Raw genomic sequence first — 20,618 nt, 5'->3', positions numbered from 1 at the left:
TTAAGCGAGCCCAGCCCAGTTTCAGCTGCTCGTGTGCAGCAACATAAGAACATAAGAACAGCCCTGCTGGATCAGGCCTAAGGCCCATCTAATCCAGCATCCTGTTTCGCACAGTAGCCCACCAGATGCCACTAGAAGCCATAGGCAGGAGTTGAGGGCATGCCCTCTCTCCTGATGTTACTCCCATGCAATGAGTACTCAGAGGCATCCTGCCTTTGAGGCTGGAGGTGGCCCTCCGTCTAGTAACCATTGATAGACCTCTCCTCCATGAAGTTATCCAAACCCCTCTTAAAGTCATCCAGGCTGTTGGCTGTCACCACATCTTGTGGCAGAGAATTCCACAAATTGATTATGTGTTGTGTGAAAAAGTACTTCCGTTTGCTGGTCCTAAATTTCCTGGCAATCAATTTCATGGGATGACCCCTGGTTCTAGTGTTATGAGAGAGGGAAAAGAATTTCTCTCTCTCCACTTTCTCCACACCATGCATGATTTTATAGACGTCTATCATGTCTCCCCACATTTGTCTTTTTTCTAAACTAAATAGCCCCAGGTGTGGTAGCTTTGCCTCATAAGAAAGGTGCTCTAGGCCCCTGATCATCTTGGTTGCCCTCTTCTGCACCTTTTCCAGTTCTACAATGTCCTTTTTTTAGATGTGGTGACCAAAATTGTACGCAGTACTCCAGGTGTGGCCGCACCATAGTTTTGTATAAGGGCATTATGATATTAGCAGTTTTATTTTCAGTCAATTTCCTAATGATCCCTAGCATGGAATTGGCCTTTTTCACAGCTGCCATACATTGAGTCGACACTTTCAACAAGCTTTCCACCACAACCCCAAGATCCCTCTCCTGGTAAGTTACTGACAGGTCAGATCCTATCAGCGTGTACTTGAAGTTGGGGTTTTTTGTCCCAATGTGCATCACCTTACACTTGCCAACACTGAACTGCATTTGCCATTTCATCGCCCACTCACCCAGTTTGGAGAGATCCTTTTGGAGCTCCTCACAATCAGTTTTGGATTCACTACCCACAAAAGCTTGGTATCATCTGCAAACTTGGCCACCTTGCTTACCCCTACTTCTTGATCATTTATGAATAAATTACAAAGCACTGGTCCCAGTACAGATCCTGGGGGACCCCACTTCTTACTTCCCTCCATTGTGAAAACTCTATTTATCCCTACCCTCTGTTTCCTGACCTCCAACCAGTTACCAATCCACACATGTACTTGTCCCCTTATCCCATGACTGCTAAGTTTCCTCAGGAGTCTTTGATGAAGAAAGCTTTTTTTGGAAGTCCAGGTATACTATGTCAACTGGATCACCTTGATCCACACACTTGTTGACACTCTCAGAGAACTCCAAAAGGTTTATGAGGCAAGATTTCCCTTTGCGGAAGCCATGCTGGTTCTCTCCCAGCAGGGCCTGTTCTTCTATGTGCTTTACAATTTTATCCTTGAGGATGCTTTCCATCAATTTGCCTGGAATGAACGTTAAGCTAACTGTCCTGTAATTTCCTGGATCGCCCTTGGATCCCTTTTTGAAAATCAGTGTTACATTTGCTACATTCCAGTCCTCTGGTACAGAGTCTGATTGCTGGGGTAAGTTATATATTTTAGCAAGGAGGTCGGCAGTTTCACATTTGAGTTCTTTGAGGACTCTTGGATGGATGCCATGTGGCTACCGGCGACAAGCCCACCTGACCCTTAAACAAAGTTAGTGGAGTGAGCGCTCCGCTAACCCTGTTTTTTGGGTCATGTGCCACATGGCTTCACAGCAACTTATGAGTAGACCCCAACCTGGGAGCTACAACAAGCCTTCCAGCATCTGGGGCTCCCCAGAATGCCCCGCATGAGTACTTCTGGGGGCCAGAAGGCCCCCAATCCCTGCCACCCCAACCAGCTCCATGACGGAGCTGGTAATCATGTGGGTGGCTGGATTGGCAAACTGCCTGCTTGTGTACAGGGAGAGCAGGTCAGTCCCGCTCTCCCCGCTTGTGTGAAGCACCTCAATTTCTCATGCAAAACTTTGCCTGTGATATGCGTGGGTGTGTGCATGAGGGAGAGAGAGAAATCGAATGAATGAATGAATGAATAAGAAAGATAGAAGCTTTGCTGATGTTGTATGACTATATGAGGTCATTGTAATAGGTGTATACATTAAAAATGTTTTTGAGCCAGAGGAATGCAGATGTGCAAGTGTGTGTGTGTGTGTGTGTGTGTGTGAGAGAGAGAGTGAGAGTGAGAGTGAGAGTGAGAGTGAGAGTGAGAGTGAGAGAGAGTGACTGTATGTATGTGGAGGGTGTGATATTATTTTCATAGAACTGAGAGAAAAGGGTGTGCAGAGATTGTTTTGTTTTTCACCATGTCCTTGCAGTTCTTCTGCAGCAAACATGTAGGAGGTGAAGAAGGCAGAGAGTCGGACGGCGGTGGGGGGGGAGGCATATTCACTTTTCCCTATGTCCACTCCAACCTTGCTATGCCCTTGATAACCACCTTATGGAATGTTTTGCATAATCTAATCTAATCCTTAGTATTTGGATCTGCAGCTTCCTTTCAAAGAAAGTCCTAATTAGTAATTATGCCTGTAAACAAATGAAAAATGAAAAAAATATGAACACTTTCCAGAACACAGAAATTGATCTATTAATAATACTCATTATTAAGGTTGTGCAGATCCAAGATAAAGATATAGAGAATACAGAAAAGTTTGTGATCTCATATTTTTAAAAGAAAATCTTTTTTAGGATCTTACTAACTTTTTAATAGTAGCTGTTGCCAAGTTTCTCCCAACTAATCAGTCTAGTAAGTGAAACAAAGAAAGTTTGACTAATAAAAGTTCTAATGAATACAGAATCAATTCTGGTAGTAAAAGAAATATTAAAGATAAATGTAAAAAACATTTTTATACTTTAGGACAGTTACAGAATGGGCAATGAGGCCTTGTACTTAAGGGCATATGCACCATCTAGTGGTAGAATGAGATTGTGAAACTAAATTTTAAGTCTGCTGGAAGGATTTTTAAGCTTAGTGGAATTTAGCAGAGATACTTAAGTGGCCCCCAAAGCTTGGGCATGCTCAGTAGGAGGTTTTGTTTTGTTTTGTAAACTTGAACAGCAGAAAACAATTTCACATCACAAAGTGGTTTGGGAAGTGCCTCCATTTTAAAAGCAGTTTACCAGGTGCCACAGGACCAGTTCAGAGAGCTGGTCTTGTGGTAGCAAGAAGGAATTCTCACCTTTTCTAAACAGGGCCCACACTGGTTTGCATTTGGATGGGAGACTACATGTGTGAACACTGTCAGATATTCCCCATAGGGTATGTGGCCACTCTGGGAAGAGTATCTTGCATGCAGAAGTTTCCAAGTCCCCTTCCTGGTATCTCCAAAATGGGGCTGAGAGAAACTCCTTCCCGTAACTTTGGAGAAGCCACTGCTAGATGGACCAATGGTCTGACTTCGTATGAGGAAGCTTCCTCTGTTCCCCCCATGGAATCTGGAGATACAGTACTTGCATCCAGCACCCCTGAAAGCATGCCCACAAGTCCTAACTAAACCCACGGTGATCAGCGGATCTCTGCAGACAAACACTATCATGGTGGGTGCGTGGGGGGGGGGGGGGGCTGGGTTCATCTTGTGGGCACTCTCTCAGGGATGCTGTACGTTAGTACAGTGTCGTCAGATCCCATAATGTCTCCCTGGAGGCAGTAATGGACTGGTTGAGGGATAAACTGAAGTTGAATCCAAATAATACAGAGGTACTGACTGTGGTGAGTTTGTACCCGAGATATGGTTTAGATCTTCCTGTTCTGGATGGGGTTACAATCCCCTGAAAGATCAGGTACATAGCTTGGGAGTGCTCCTGGATCCTAAACTCACTCTGGTTTCTCAGGTTGAGGCAGTGGCCAAGTGCTTTCCCTGATAGCAAGCTTTACTGCAAGGCTTTACTGCGAGTTTTCCCAAACAAAACTGGATTTGCCCAAAAGAAACAATGCAAAAAAGTGGATTTTTTTTTAAAAAAACCCAGACATATATCGGGCTAGGCTCTAAAGTGTAATGAAAAACCCGTATCATGTGTGATGTGCTCCCCGATATCTCGCACAGACTTTGATGCGAATCCAGCCAATATGCGAATGCACACATCCTCCATTCCAGTGGAGAAGTGAGCTAAAAGCCCCATCCTGGAATGCTCCAAGAAAGCTTATAATCAGCTTTGGCTGATACGTCAGCTGCGCCCATTTCTGGAGGTATATTACCTTAAAACAGTGGTGCATATGCTGGTAACCTCCTGGTTTGACTACTGTAATGCCCTTTACATGAGGCTGCTTTTGTACGTAGTCCAAAAACTACCAGACTGCGGCAGCCATACGGGTCTCTGGAACAACCCAGAGGGATCATATAAGTCCGATTTTAAAAGAACTGCACTGGCTACCAATATGTTTCTCAGTAAAATACAAAATGCTGGTTATTATTACCTATAAAGCTCTTAACGACTTCGATCCAGGGTACTTGAGAGCACCTTCTTTGTCATGAACCTTGTTGCCTATTAAGATCATCAGCAGAGGTCTGGTTACAGTTGCCACTGGCTTATTTGGTGGAGACTTGGGACCGGGCCTTCTCTGTGGCTGCCCCAGGGCTTTGGAATATGCTCTCAGTCAAAATAAGAGCATCTCCATCTCTGATTGGTTTTAGGAAGATCCTCAAGACACACCTGTTTTCTCAGACATTTAACTGAAATTAATTTTAAACTGTTTCCTTGTTTTTATCCTGTGAAATTGTTTTAACTTTTTTATTCTGTGATTTTGTTTTTGTTTTTACTCTGTTTAAAATTTGTTTTATTTTAAATTGTGTACGCAGCCTAGAGATACATATATCAGGTGGTATATAAATATTTTTCTTGGTAGATAGATAGATAGATAGATAGGCAATATTTATGTTTCTAATTGGTGTGGGTTCATATATTTAAAAACGTAACAATAGTTAATTAACATGAAATGCTATATAAGTACAGAGAATTCTGGCATTTCTTTTACTTGCTGGAACAATGTTTACTGGCACAGTAATATTTAATATGGAGCCTCTTTAGTGTTTAGGACTCATGAAAGGAGGATAGCGGCTCCAGCCAAGATTCAGTTTCAATGGAATATGGCTTATCCAAGTGTGTGAATGTAGCCTTAGAAATAATATTAGCGCAGGAAGATTTATGAATAACTAGTAGGTGAGGCCCATTGTTGACCAGGCAGTCATTTTATATTCTTTAAAGTTATCTGTAGCTTTCCCTCAGCATATTCCAGTGTAAAAAAATAGTGGATTCTTTATGCAAAATTTGGTATCTATATGTCATTGGAAAGTTGACTTTATTTTGCACAAACTTGTCAAAACATGTAATAGATACTACTAGCTGAACCCGCACAGAGCATCTGTGCGGTAGTTCACTTCCTTTTTGGGGTTAGTTGGGAGAATTTGTTTGGCTGGTCCTCCCACAGCTCTCTCACTCGCTCTGTCCCCACTACAACAGCTCTCTTGATCGCTCTGCCCCCCACCTCTCTCTCGCGCTCTGTCTCTCCCCCCACCGTGCCTCTCTTGCTCTGTCTCTCCCCCGCGCGCCTGTCTCACTCGCTCTGTCTCTTCCCCCGCGCCTCTCTCGCTCTCTCTCTCTCCCCCATATGCCTCTCTCGCTCGCGCAGTCTCTCCCCCCGCGTCTCTCTCGCTCGCTCTGTCTCTCCCCCCACGCCTCTCTCGCTCTGTCTCTCCCCCCGTGCCTCTCTCGCTCGCTCTGTCTCTCCCCTGCGCCGCTCTCTCTCCCCCGCGCCTCTCTCGCTCGCTCTGTCTCTCCCCCTGCACCTCTCACTCGCTCTGTCTCTCCCCCCGCACCTCTCTCGCTCACGCGCTCTCTCCCCCGCGCCTCTCTCGCTCTCCCGCCCCCGCGCCTCTCTCGCTCTCTCCCCCACGCCTCTCTCACTCGCGCTCTCCCCCCGCGCCTCTCTCGCTCACGCTCTCTCCCCCTGCGCCTCTCTCTCTCTCCCCCCGCGCCTCTCTCGCTCTCTCTGTCTCTCTCCCCCTGCACCTCTCTCGCTCGCCCTGTCTCCCCCTCCCCACGCGTGTCTCTAGCTCACTCTGTCTCTTCCCCCCATGCCTCTCTCACTCGCTCTGTCTCTCCCCTGCCTTCCGCGGGTGGGGCGGGGCCCCTGCCGCCTCCTGGCTTCCGCGGGCGGGGCGGGCCCGCCGCTGGGCCAAGTACCAGCTCCACGGCCCGCTGCTTGCCTCCGCAGTACACTCCCCCATCTTCTGCCCCAGTCCCCTCCCCCAGCCTTCTGCCCCAGTCCGCTCTCCCCCCAAAGCCTTCTACCCCAGTCCCCTCCCCCCAAGCCTTCTGCCCCAGCTTGCTCCCTCCTCCATTTCCCCCTTTCTTTCTCTCTTTTTCGCTCTCTCATTCATGCCCCCCCATGCTTTTTAGACTGCTTGTTTTCCCCCCACTGGCCGTTGCTGCCTCCTCCTTCCTCCAGTCCCCAGTGTCGGACTCGGGCTGCCAAGCGTTCAGCCGGCTCCTTCCTGCATGGCCCTCACTCTAGCGAGCATCTTCTGAAGCGGCCAGCCATTTGTCTCTGCCCAGCCAGGCTCCACCGCTTTCTCTCCCCGCAGCTTCCCCCCTCCCTTCTGCCCCAGTCCGTTCAGTTCTCCTCTCCGCTTGCCCGCTTTCCTTTTTTTCCTTTCCTCCCTAAGCGGCCACTTCCCTACACGGCCAACCACTGCCCAGCCAATCCGGCGCCTCCGCTGCCCAGCCAATCTGCTGTGTTGCCAGGACGCATCCCCACAGAGGCACGTCTACAAGAATTAATATAATAGATCTATAGTTATATCTATCTATGATAATTTTTATTAGGGTGCTTATAAGAAAGAGATTTGTAGGATGTCAACCAAACATTCTTCATTTTATTGAATAATTACTGTATATGGTAAATTTGAATCTGAGAAAGATCTTCTGCTTCTCTTAGGCATATCATTTTTGAATGATTGATTTGATTATTAGTGGTAAAAATCTGTTCAGAACAATAACAGTTAAAATTTGATGATTCTGTTCAGAATTTCTTTTTAAAAACACAAAAGTATTAAAACCTTTCCCCCCAGCATATTCTGGTGTAAAAAGTGGTTCATTCAGCTAATAAAGTGGTTCATTCAGCTAATTTCAGTGGCAGGATTGTGTCTGCAAAATTTGGTATCTGTAGGTAATTGGGAAATATGACTTTCTATCACACAAACACATCCACAAACAAATTCTTCAAAATATATAACAGACATATTTTTTAATGTTATATACCACCTGACTCCAAAGGCTCTAGGTGGTTCACAAAAGTAAATACAATAAAGGCAAAATAAAACCACCATTAAAATAACAATTTAAAACATTCACAGATTATTAAAAGCCAGGCTAAAAAGATGTGTTTTAAGGGCTCTTTTAAAGGCGGGTAAAGATGCTGAATCATGAACAGCTATAGGGAGTGCATTCCAGAGCCCAGGAGCGACTACAGAGAAAAGGCCCTCTCCTGAGTCGCCGCCAGACAAGCTGGTGGCATCTGGAGACGAAACCTCTTGATGATCTTAATGTTCAGTGGGGATCATGCAGAAGGCGAGGCTTTCCCAGGTAACTCAGTCATAAGCTTTTTAGGGCTTTAAAGGTAATTAACAGCATTTGTATTTGCCCAGAAACCTATTGGTAGCTAATGTAGTTGCTTTAAAACAGGCATAATATGGTCTTTCCTAAAAACCCCAGAGACCAATCTTGCCACTGCATTTTGGACCAACTGAAGTTTCCAAACCACATACAAAGATAGCCCCATGTAGAGCGCATTGCAGAAGTCAAGCCTAGAGGTTACAGAGAGTGCACTACAGTTCTGAGATCATTGTCTTCAAGCAACGGACGTAGCTGCCATATCAACCAAAGTAGATAGAAAGCACTCCTGGCCATAGCCTCAACCTGAGAAACCAGAGTGAAGCCTGGATCCAGAAGCACTTCCAAGCTATATACCTGTTCCTTGGGGGGAGTTCTACCCCATCACGAACAGGAAGATCTATCACATCCCGCAAAGTATGACCACTTACCATGAGTATCTCCATCTTGTTTGGATTCAGTTTCAATTTATTATCCTTCAACCAGTCCATTACTGCCTGTAGGCAGGCATTTGGTGGGTTATGCCATTTCCTAATGATGATGTCATGGAGAAATAGATTTGGGTGTCATCAGTGTATTGATAACACTCTGCTCCAGATCTCTTGATGATCTCACCTGGAGGTTTCATGTAGATGTTAAAAATCATTGGGGATAGGCTGGAGCCCTGAAGGACACCACACAATAGGTCTTGTTTCAGAGAGCAACTATCTCCTAGCAACACAATCTGGAATCTACATGAGAGATAGGAATGGAACCACTGCAGAGCAGTACCACCTATTCCCAAATCCCTTAAGCGATTCAGAAGGATACCATGGTCGATAGTATCAAAAGCCACAGAGAGGTACAAAAGAACCAACAGAGTCACACTACCTCTGTCCATTCCTTGGTAAAGATCATCCATCAGGCCAGCCAAGGCTGTTTCCACCCCATAGGTTGTCTCCACCCTGACGTGAAAAGTGCAAAGGTTTGACTTTTAGGTAGTTACACATTTAAAATCCATACATGTTACAAATATTTTATGTAATATTCCTCAGAACTAGCAGAAAACATCTTCTCATGCTATATTGAGCCTAGTAATACTTTCTTACTGATTCAGCCTTGCTCTGTCTTCAGAATTGAGACCTGTATCAGGCTTTTAAAATAAGTGACATGGATAATATACAGCTAATTATTATTACTGTGGACACCACATGAGACAATACTCCCTCAATATATGTGTGGGTTCTTTTATCCATTTAGGTGGAGATTGGAACAGTGTTACCTTCTGTAACTCAAGACATTTATTCATCTTTACCACTGCCAGAAGAACCTGAGGAAGAAGCTTCCACACCCAAACTTATTGATGGTTCTTCTCCTCATGGACCTGGACTTCTTGGACCTCATACACATGAAGGTTTGTAAATGAAAACTGTGGAGAGTAGGGGTGTGCATTTTGGAATTTTCTTGTTTCGATTTGTATCCGAATCGAAACATCCCCGTTTTGTTTTGTACCCAAATTTTCTGAATCAGAATCAGCCGTTTTGTTTTCTAGCCAAATTTTCCGAATCCGAATCGATTTGGATTTTTAAAAAGGGTCCCAGGGCAAAAAGAGTGGGTGGTGGTGGTGGTGGTAGTGTCCAATGGGTGGAAGCTACCACCCAAATTTCAAAGGAATTAGGCAAAGGGCTGATTTTTTGGTGATTTTTTTTTAAAGTTTACACATCTTTAAGAATTTTCCCATAGGGAATAATGGGGATTCTAGCAAATGTATCGCTTCAAATCAAGGGGAAAGGGAGAGCAGAGTGTGGTGGGTGGTAGTGCCCAATGGGGGCAAGGAAACTTCCAGAATTATTTCAAAGGAATTGGGCAAAGGGCTGATCTTTTGTGATTTGTTGAAGTTTACGTGTCTTTAAGATTTCTCCCATGGGGAATAATGGAGGTTTCAGCAGCCCCATAATTCCACTTGGGGGGCACTGGGGTTGCCCAGAGCGAGGGGTTGTGTAGTGCACATAGGGTGCCAACCACACCCACACCCACAAGCCTGTGGGGTACTGGGTTTTGTTGTTTCTCAGGTGTTCATTGTAGATTCTCTGGTAGCATATGAGATTTTCAGTGAAAAACAAGAATCCACTCTCATATGCTACCAGAGAATCTACACTCAGAACACCACAGAAACAGCAGAACCCAGCACCCCATAGGTTAGCAACCCTTCTCCTGGCCAATGTGGGGTCAGTAAAGAGTGGGAAGAAGCAAAAGAGCCAATTTGGAACAAGGAGGGAATTGTCGTCAGGTCAGCCCATGATTTAGGTCACTGATCAGAAGGCTGGAAGGGTGGGGAAATTCAAAGAGATGTCAAACACAAAATGGAGACTGACTCAGAGATCACCACAAAATGGAGGTCCGAAACAACAAAACATTTTGTAGCCGAAACAGGGACGTTTTGTTTTGTCTACAGAACACCTGAAACAGGCTGTTTTTGGTACAAAACATTTTGTATTCGAAACGTTTTGCACATCCCTAGTGGAGAGTGGCAATGATTGCAATATTTGGATTAGTCTAGCTGATTTGAGATTTTAATTCCAATCATGTATCTATGGACTTCTTAGGGGGCCTTCAGATATTCTCAGTCGCCAACATGATAGACAGTGCTCTATTGACATTAAGGACACATCAGGGCTGCTATGTAACTTCAAAGGCATCTAAAACAACAGAAGGAGTACTGAACTGCTGCCTGGAAGCAGTTTTAAGGATTCCACAGCAGCCCAGGAAACTACCGCGGGGTCTGCCTTTAAAGTTGTGCATGGCCCCGACGGATCCCTGATATTGATGAGTGCTACCTGTCGTATCAGCCAGTGTTTAAATTATATATTTTCAACCTCATTCTTAATGCTCTGGTATTCCCTGTGAGGAGTTAAGCCCTACAGGAATAATGACACTGCATTATTGTAGTACAGGGGTGCACAACTCAAATGCCCCAGTGGGCCAGAAACAACCATGACTTGCTGTATTGGGGCAGTGGGGTGATCAATTTTCAGTGTGCTGATTATTTCAGTAAAATTAATATTAATTAAAGCAATTACTAGTTACTTGTGGGTCTTTCCCTCCCTGCAGGTGCCCACAATTTTAACCAGGAATTGCAGGTGGAAAATAAGCCCTGTCCCTGCTCAAGTCAGTGGAGCACCTGACTATTCCAGCCCAACACAAATGTCATGCTTTGTGAGACAGCAAAAATGTCCCTGTCGGCAGGATCTGGCTCCTGGGCCTTATGTTTCTGAGGGCTGTTGTAGTATCATGTTGCCCTTTCCTGCTCTATTGATAAATGGAAACTGGGCAAAGAGAGGAGAGAAGAGTTACAGTAAGGATGATAGGCGAATGGGCTGGCTAAACCCAACCCTAAATGCTCCCAACATCTTATAGGCCTTTAACTATAGTTCTATATGTACATTGCTTTCCAGACTATGACAAAAGGTCTATGTATAACATAACAAATATGAATACGATGGATATTTATATACTGCTTTTCATCCAAGTTCCCAAAGCAGTTTACACATATATAAATAAAATGACTTCCTGTCCCCAAAGGGCTCACAGTCTAAAACAGAAACATAAGACAGACACCAGCAACAGCCACTGGAGGGATGCTGTGCTGGGGATGGGTAAGGTGCAGTTGCTCTCCCGCTGCTCAATAAAGAGAATTGCCACTTTGAAAAGGTGCCTCTTTGCTCAGTTAGCAGGGGACATAACATCTTGGTTATCTATACCACTTTGGGATCCTTGGAGTAAGACGGAGCTGGATAGAAATGTATGTATGAATGAATGAATGAATAGGAAGCACAAACCATGGGCCATTTTCCAAAGCAACCTTCTTTCTATATATACAATTCCTTACTTCTCCCCACCTGCAATCTCTTCTCAAATTCATTACTAAACACTCTGTACAGAGTGTATTTCTCTAACCCTTATGGCTCCTTTTAGAAGGCAATTTAAATATGGAGAATTCTTCCCAATTATATGAACACACTTGCTAGACAAACAAACTTTCATAGATGAGATGAAATGCTTCAGATCTTTTTTTATGTGTGTTCAGTGAGAGTTGGATTTTTTTTTTTTAAATAAACCACAGCTTTCAAGCAGTTTTAGCTCAAGGGATGACTGAAACCTTTTGCAATTTCATTGTTCTGATTCAGAAATGCTAATTAAAAACAATTCTAAGGAAATTGAGGTCTCAATGGAAAAAAAATCCAATTTCCTCAAATATCATCAAAAAAGCATGCTTGTTTCAGAACTAAACTCAAGGAACTTTATTAAGTTCTAAATGTGGGGTGGGGGGACTGAAATCCTTAAGATATAATACAGTCTGAAAAAGTCATCCTGGTTATAACCCTAAGCATAATCCAGTATGGGTAGGGGGGAAATGCATTATTCATAAGAATCTGTCTTACAAAAGACTACAGATGTAGTGAGTATTAGTATGTCTTTTAATCACTTGATTAATTGATAGCAATTTCTATGTCTCAAAGAATCCTAGCTAGAGAAGAAACTTTACTTGATTGTAATGAGTCTTTCAAAGTGGTTTATTTCCTCTTCTTAGTTTTACAATTTAATAGCAGAAGAAAGGAAATATTCAAATACAGATGTAGCAGATTAAGAATAAGTGAATGGTGACTGACCATGTGTAAAGCATATGAAAGGCAATTTTTAAAAAGTCACTGAAGACACATTTATTCACCCAGGTTTTAATTAGATTTATAGTTTTAAATAATTTTAATACAGGGTTTTAAAAGTTTTAAATCTTTTAAATGATTTTAATTGTTCATTGATGTAATGTTTTAAATGATTTTAATTATAAACCGCCCAGAGATGCAAGTTTTGGGCGATATAAAAATATTTCAAACAAACAAACAAACAAACAAACAAATAAAAGATAAAAATCTGCATACAGCCTAGAAGCCTTATATTGGTTGTATTCAGACATAATGCAAAATCTTGGTTTGTTTAGTTAAACGATGGTTCATTTTATGTCTGAACCCAAGCCTTCCAACAAACCATGATAGAGCTTAGTTCAACTCATTGGTGATTCTCCTGTTGCATGGATACTTTGTTAGGGTGTCAGCCACTGGCTGCCTTCAGATTTAACACGGAACCGCAGCTCACCACGGTTCCATGCCCCCTTCCCCCCGCTCTTCCGTTCGCTTCCAGACATTTGGGAGAGCTGCCTCTCTGCGTCAGCAGGACTGCAGGGGAGCTGGATGTCTGGGCGTCTTTCTTGACAGAAGGACAGCCTGCAGAGTCAATTGGGTCAGAGTGAGCGAAGAGCGTCTTCCCTCAACTCCAGTTCTGTGAAGCCAAAACTGTGGCACCAGCATTTATTTATTTATTTGATTTCTATACCACCCTTCCAAAAATGACTCAGGGTGGTTTACATTAAAACACTAAAATCAATTAACTGTTAAAATAAAAAATTGTAAAAATAACATAAAACCATTATTAAAACTATTAAAACAGTTTTTAAAACCCTCGAAAACCAGGCCAGACCTTTACGGTTTAAAAACACTTTAAAACGTCTGGAAGGTCACGCCAAACAGATAGGTCTTAAGGGCTCTCCTGAAGGCCAATAATGAACTCAGATTGCGGATTTCTGCTGGGAGTGCATTCCACAGCCCAGGAGAAGCCACAGAGAAGGCCTGCCTCTGGGTCGCCATCAGAAGTGTTGGTGGCAACTGAAGACGGACCCCCTCACATGACTTTAATGTGCAGTGGGGATCATGCAGAAGAAGGTGTTCTCTGAGATAACTCAGACCTAAGCCGTTCAGGCTTTTAAAGGTAATAACCAGCACTTTGTATTTTGTCCAGGAACATATTGGCAGCCAGTGCATCTGTTTCAAAACAGGCATGATATGGTGTCTCCAGGTTGCCCCAGAGACCATCCTGGCTTTTTGAACTAACTGAAGTTTCTAAACTACTTACCAAGGCAGCCCCATGTAGAGCACATTGCAATAGTCAAGCCTGGAGGTTACCAGCTGATGCACCACTGTTTTGAGGCCGTCCTCTTCAAGGAATGGATGCAGCTGTTGAATCTGATAGAAAACTGATAGAAAGTACTCCTGGCCATAGCCTCCACCTGAGATATCAGGGTGAGGCCTGGGTCCAGGAGTATTCCTAAGCTGCGTACCTGCTCCTTCCAGGGGAGTGCAACCCTATCCAGCACACGAAGATCTAACTCATCCCTCAAATTCGGAACCCCTACAATGAGCACCAACATCTTGCTTGGATTCAGTTTCAATTTGTTATCCCTCATCCAGCCCATTACAGCCTGTAGGCAGGCATTTAGGGAATGAATGCCATTTCCTGATAATGATGATGATGAAAAGGAGAAGTGGATTTGGGTGCCATCAGCATACTGATAACATCCTGTACCAAATATCCTGATGACCTCACCCAGCAGTTTCATGCAGACATTAAAAAGCACTGGTGACAGAATGGAGCCCTGAGAGGCTCCATATAACAGCTCCCATTTTGTGGAGCAACTGTCCCCTAGTTCCACCATCTGGAATCCTCCCGAGAGATAGGAGCAGAACCACTGCAAAGCAGTGCCTCCTATCCCTAACTCCCCCAGGCGATCCAGATGGATACCATGGTCGATGGTCCAAAAGAACCAGCAGACTTCAGACCCCCACTACTCCTCAGTATACCAAGGGGCCATTTTAGAAGCTGGTCGGAAGGGACACATAGGAGCAATCATTAGGGGTGTGCGTTTAGGAATTTTCTTGTTTCAATTTGTATCCAAATCGAAACATCCCTGTTTTGTTTTGTAGCCAAATTTTCCGAATCTGAATCGATTTGGATTTTTAAAAAGGGTCCCAGGGCAAAAAGAGTGGGCGGTGGTGGTAGTGTCCAATGGGTGGAAGCTACCACCCAAATTTCAAAGGAATTAGGCAAACGGCTGATTTTTTGGTGATTTTTTTTTAAAGTTTACACATCTTTAAGAATTTTCCCATAGGGAATAATGGGGATTCCAGCAAATGTATCGCTTCAAATCAAGGGGAAAGGGATGACCCAGAGCAGAGTGTGGTGGGTGGTAGTGCTCAATGGGGGCGAGGAAACTTCCAGAATTATTTCAAAGGAATTGGGCAAAGGGCTGATCTTTTGTGATTTGTTGAAGTTTACGTGTCTTTTAAGATTTCTCCCATGGGGAATAATGGAGGTTTCAGCAGCCCCATAATTCCACTAGGGGGGCACTGGGGTTGTCCAGAGCAAGGGGTTGTGTAGTGCACATAGGGTGCTAACCACCCCCACACCCACAAGCCTGTGGGGTACTGGGTTTTGTTGTTTCTCAGGTGTTCATTGTAGATTCTCTGGTAGCATATGAGATTTTCAGTGAAAAACAAGAATCCACTCTCATATGCTACCAGAGAATCTACACTCAGAACACCACAGAAACAGCAGAACCCAGCACCCCATAGGTTAGCAACCCTTCCCCTGGCCAATGTGGGGTCAGTAAAGAGTGGGAAGAAGCAAAAGAGCCAATTGGGAACAAGGAGGGAATTGTCGTCAAGTCAGCCCATGATTTAGGTCACTGATCAGAAGGCTGGAAGGGTGGGGAAATTCAAAGAGATGTCAAACACAAAATGGAGACTGACTCAGAGATCACCACAAAATGGAGGTCCGAAACAACAAAACATTTTGTAGCCGAAACAGGGACATTTTGTTTTGTATACAAAACTTTTGGATCTGGAAAATGGGTGTTTTGTTTTGTCTACAAAACACCCGAAACAGGCTGTTTGGGTTACAAAATGTTTTGTATCCGAAACGTTTCGCACATCCCTAGCAATCATGTCTACTGCCTTGGTGACTTCCCTATTCCAGGTTCCCACCAGGGCATTGACAAAATCTTTGGCCACACCAACTTCAAAACCCTCCAAGGCTTTTTAGAATCCTAGTGGGTCCAACAGCCTTTTGGGATGGACCGTCCTAATAGGTCCACCACCCCTGCAGGGGTGGATTGTGGATTTGGATGCAATGCTTGTGCCACAGAAACAGAGGTAAGGTTGGCAAAACTCCACTCTGACTGTAGGTTCAGAGTGGAGTTTGGGAAAGGAAATTGTGGTCTCTTTTTGCCCTTAACTCCAGTTTTGCCAAGTCAGGCATGTGGCTTGGGAAACAAGAGGTGAAGGGACCTCCAGTTTCTCAGTACGTCTGAATTTGGTGACTCTTTGTCAAGGTGGAAATATCCATAAAACAGGAGAGATTTTTCACATTCCTACTTGCAAGCACCAGAACGCAGATACACACCTGGTTCTATGCAATCATTTCCTCCAGAGTTGCACTGACATTGAAGGAAATTGGGACGTCCACTCACAAGGTAACTCTTTCTGCATATTTAGGGCACAGATGGAACTTAGGATCAGGGCCTGTAACTATTAAAACAAAATATTACCTATTAAGCTTGTTCACAGAACCACTGGCAGGGAAGGAGAAGCACCCAGCCTGAGTTGGAATGCCAGGTGTGGTCCCACTTTTTGGTCATGTGCTTGCAAAATTAAGGCATGAAGTGGGAGAAAGATTGGGTATAAGTCGGCAGCTATATAGGACAACCTTTTTTCCTACCATGGTAAGAATAGTGGGTATTTTTCTGGAATCTTGGTTACTGGGTAGGGTGTGCTCATCCTCCTCAGCTGTTGTCTCACACATAGAGCCGGGTTTCACGATCAGTGAGACCCGGGTTGGGGAGCTAAGCGGGGAGAGTGGGCTGAGCCCGCTCTCCGCACACACAAGCAGGGTGGGAGCCCTGGGTGGCCGGATTGGCTGCCCACACGATTGCCCGCTCCGTGACTTAGCCGGCAGGGGCTGGGGAGTTCGAGGGCCGCGTGGCCCTCAGAAGCTCCAGTATGCCCTGCACTAGTGCACAGGGCATACTGGACAGAGCTGGGGGGCGACTTTTCGCCTCCCCTCTGGGGGTCTACTCATGAATAGCCATGGTGCGGAGCTGCGCTGCAGCTACTCATGATTTTGAAAAACGGGTTTGTGGAGCACTTGCTCTGCAAACCCGGTTTAAGTGGAGGGGTACTTAGGCGGGTCAACTCCCTCGGAGCCACAGGGCTCGCCTGCGAGCCCGGTGGCTCACACGGTCAGCCGAAATCAGGCTAGGCTCCTCTAGCTCGATTTCGGCTGATCGTCAGAATAGCCTCAGAATCATTCTCACTGCTGTTGCTGGTTGTGTGAACAAGCTTATGATCTTCTTATTCTACATGCTGATCAACCTTTCAGGTTTTGTCATCAAGCTGTTACAACATTTAGAAGTTAAGAACAGTGTATTTCAAAATCCAAAATTGGACATTAAGTCGGGGGGGGGCGGAGTTCAGAAGCTAGTGGGGTGGTTATGCAGAAGATGAGTGGAGTTCCTATATGTGTGTATGCATTATTATTATTATTACCATTATTAATTAATATTATTAACATTTTATATCACGTTCTTCCTACAAGGAGCCCAGAGCGGTGTACTACATACTTAAGTTTCTCCTCACAACAACCCTGTGAAGTAGGCTAGGCCGAGAAAGAAGTGACTGGCCCAGAGTCACCCAGCAAGTATCATGGCTGAATGGGGATTTGAACTCGGGTCTTCACAGTCCTAGTCCAGCACTCTAACCACTACACCATGCTAGCTCTGTATTTTGCAGCATATTCAAGTCTACAGTAAAAGGTCCAGTAGTCTAATCAGATCTCATACTGATAGCATGCTTCTTTGGAACAGAGTGACAAGATTATTTTAGTTTACAGGTGTTTTGTGCACAGATGTAAATTGTTTTCCATTCCATATTTTAGGCCTCCCAACTTGCCTTCTGTGTACATGTCTGGGTACCTCTGTATATTGCGATGACCGTGAACTTGAAGCTCTCCCGCCTTTGCCCAAGCAAACCACCCATTTCTACTCCCGCTACAACAGAATCAGAAAAGTCAACAGGGACGACTTCAGTAACCTAAGTATGGATGACTATGCTGACAATATTTATCACCACATTTTATTTTACTACATGCTGCACAGAATATTTGCTTACACTGAAATATAAGCATATGGTAACACACACCTTTAACATTCTATATAGTAACAAATACTGATTTACAGCACTTTTTTTTTTTTTAAAGAAGCAGCTCTTTTCAGTTTTGAAAAATGCATTCTAAGAAAGACATGATTAATTTTTCCTGCCAGGCAACTTGAAGAGGATTGACTTGACATCTAATTTTATATTTGAAATTGATGAAGATGCCTTCAGGAACCTACCACAGCTTCAGGAACTGATTCTTCGAGATAATAAGATAAGGCAGCTTCCAGAATTACCACCAACCTTGACATTCATCGATGTTAGCAACAACAGGCTTGGTCGCAAAGGAATAAAACAAGAAGCATTTAAAGTGAGTTTCATTGTTCAGTATCTTGGAAAATCCTCCCCTCCAACTAAAGGTTTCCTCTGTATGAATTAGTTATTATTGGAAAGCTGATTCCTCATTGCTAGGCTCTCGGTACAGCCATCCACCTTCCACTGCCAAAGGAGGTTGGGGTGGCCTCAGAGTTTTCAGCCAGGGTAGCTTTAAGGCATACAGGCAGGGCCTGTTCCATTCACCAGCCCCACCTTAGTGTTGCTACCCCCAAGACACTGTCAGAGTCCCCAGACTCCTTCCAGGCAAAGCCCTTCTCCTGGACTCTCGTCACTGACCACTCCTCCCTTATATAGCTCCTGATAGCTGCGGCAAGTCTCATGAGATCTCGCCTTGAGATCTCATGAGAACTGCTCCTGATCCTGTGAAGCTATACTGTCTGTTGATGGCGAGGCAATGTCTCCCTGCTGGGGCCAGCATGGATACTTCCAGGTGGACATATTGATGTCTACCTATTCTTCACCCAATAGGGTCCACCCTGCAAGATCCGGGCAGGGGAAGCCTCTACATGAAGCTCACTGTGTTCACCCATGGCAATCGGGGGATAGGCTGCCATGTTCTCCTGCCACTTGTCCTTACCACGCTGAGTCAAGCTGAAGCAAGTAAATCCTGTCCCCCACTCACACATTGCTGCCAATTCTGAGCTCTGCAAAGTTCTGAAGCTGGCAGCGGCTGGTTGCTTTATCACTCATTTTGTTGCCAAAGCACCCTGCCCAGCACAATCCTGGATAGCAACTCACTAGCTTGTGGGAGCTTGCCAGATATCTGCAATCTTCTTCCTACCCTGGCATGTATTGATCTATGATTGATTGCTAGGGGTCCATAGATCTCCCGCCCCCGCCCCCCCCAAATGTGATTTATGGTTGTAAAGCCCAGGAAGCTTACTGGTGTGGAAGAAAGCCAGAAAACCTGACCCAGAGGTGCACCAAAGTAATTTGGGTGCCCGGACCACCCAGCCGCAAGGCCCCACCCCACCCCTCACGAGGCCCATCAAAGCTTCGCTTTTTTCCCATGCTTAAAAGCTCCGCTTTTTCCCCATGCTTACTGTGGCCGAGGGGTGGCTGCAGGGGGGAGCAGAAGAGTCCTTATCCTCCCCCCCCCCGCCCAGCGGCAACCAGAAAAGACACTGGACCCATCTGTTTTGGCCAGCATATTTAAGAAAGTGCGAGGCGCGCCTGCGTCACAGGCTTGCAATGATCTCCTCTGTGCAGGCGAATGGATAGGTCCAGCATCTCTCCTGGTTGCAGCCACTGGGGGAGGGAGAAGGACTGTTCCGCTCCCCCACCCTGCAGCCACGCTTCGTCTTCGGTAAGCTTTTTTTTAAAAGCGACACTTTGGTGGGCATGGAGTGGCTGCCGGAAGACCCAGCCTGGGCCATTTGGAGGCCCCCCAGACCTTGGAGGACCGGACCTGGTCCCCAAGTTCCAGGAGTTAGTGCGCCCCTGACCTGACCAGATTCCAAAGACCATTTGCAAAGTACAGAACACTACCTTATCTGGTCGAAAGGGGAAGTTACATAATTGGACTCAAGTTGCTTAAACATTTCAATCTGTTAGCTGGACAATTTGCATGCAGATATATATAAAAAAGGAAGTTACAGTGACAAGCCATGTTTATCTTCCATGATCAGAATGCTCCAGACAGGTTTTGCAAAGTGCAACTGCCATCACTCACTGCTAAAGCATTATTCAAATCTCCAGGAACCCTTCCCTGAAATTTTTATTTAAAGCCAAACCCCAAGCTCACCATTTCCTGTCTGCAGTGCTAAGCTAGTTTTCCTGTTTTCTCCTTGCAGAGTATTTTTACTCATACAGTTCTAGCATCAAGCTAACAAAATGGCCTCGATTTGGTAAAGCAAGCAAAATGATTTCCACACTGGCTAACCTGTGAAATTAAACTGGAGAGAGCTGAGTTCAAATCCACACTCAGCCATAACGCTCACAGCATGACATTGGGCCAGTTATTAACTTTCTGCCCTACCAACCCTACAGGGGTTTTTGTAAGGATAAAATTAGAGGGGATGTTATATTCTATTCCGAGTTTCCATTAAGGAAGGGCAGGATTAAAAAAGAGAGAGAAAAGAAACAGATACACAAAATGATGGAAATGTGTGTTAAAAATCAAGGCACCTCTCTGAGCTTTGCTGGTATGGACAAGTAGCCTCTTCTCTTCTGCAAGACACAGCACATGGTGGGGGTTTAGTTAACTCCTTAGTGCCTTCCAGAGAAAAGAGCAACTTGGCACATTCAGTCCAGTGTCCCATGTATCTTGTAACTGGGGAGGGCTTAAGGTGTTTCTTGCTGGAGCGTTATTTGTAAGAATGATAAAAATAATGTATGTGAAACATTTCTGAACACTTGAAATGTGTTACATGTATGCGTGACATAAATGTTATACCTGCCGTGTGTGTTGCATTAAATATCAAGCATGGGTAGTGTGGCATTGTAATTGGAGCAGGATAAATTATTACTTATTTATTTATGCATTTTAAATTGACTCTAGTGTTCATTCTAGTGTTCAGTCCAGGGTGGGGAGGGGC

General features: G+C 44.7%; 1 protein-coding gene across 1 annotated transcript in view; it reads left to right on the top strand.

Annotated features, from left to right (window-relative positions):
- EPYC (epiphycan) overlaps nucleotides 1–20,618 on the top strand; it is a 48,475-nt gene that overhangs the window by 20,908 nt on the left and 6,949 nt on the right. The window contains exons 2-4 of the mRNA XM_053257904.1: nucleotides 8,906–9,059; nucleotides 17,468–17,626; nucleotides 17,853–18,055. Coding sequence (XP_053113879.1) covers nucleotides 8,906–9,059; nucleotides 17,468–17,626; nucleotides 17,853–18,055 — 516 coding nt within the window. The remainder of the gene's footprint in view (nucleotides 1–8,905; nucleotides 9,060–17,467; nucleotides 17,627–17,852; nucleotides 18,056–20,618) is intronic.

The sequence above is a fragment of the Hemicordylus capensis genome, chromosome 5 (assembly GCF_027244095.1).
Source record: "Hemicordylus capensis ecotype Gifberg chromosome 5, rHemCap1.1.pri, whole genome shotgun sequence".
Classification (NCBI taxonomy): Eukaryota; Metazoa; Chordata; class Lepidosauria; order Squamata; family Cordylidae; genus Hemicordylus; species Hemicordylus capensis.
This window is presented reverse-complemented; position numbering and strand designations above follow the sequence as displayed.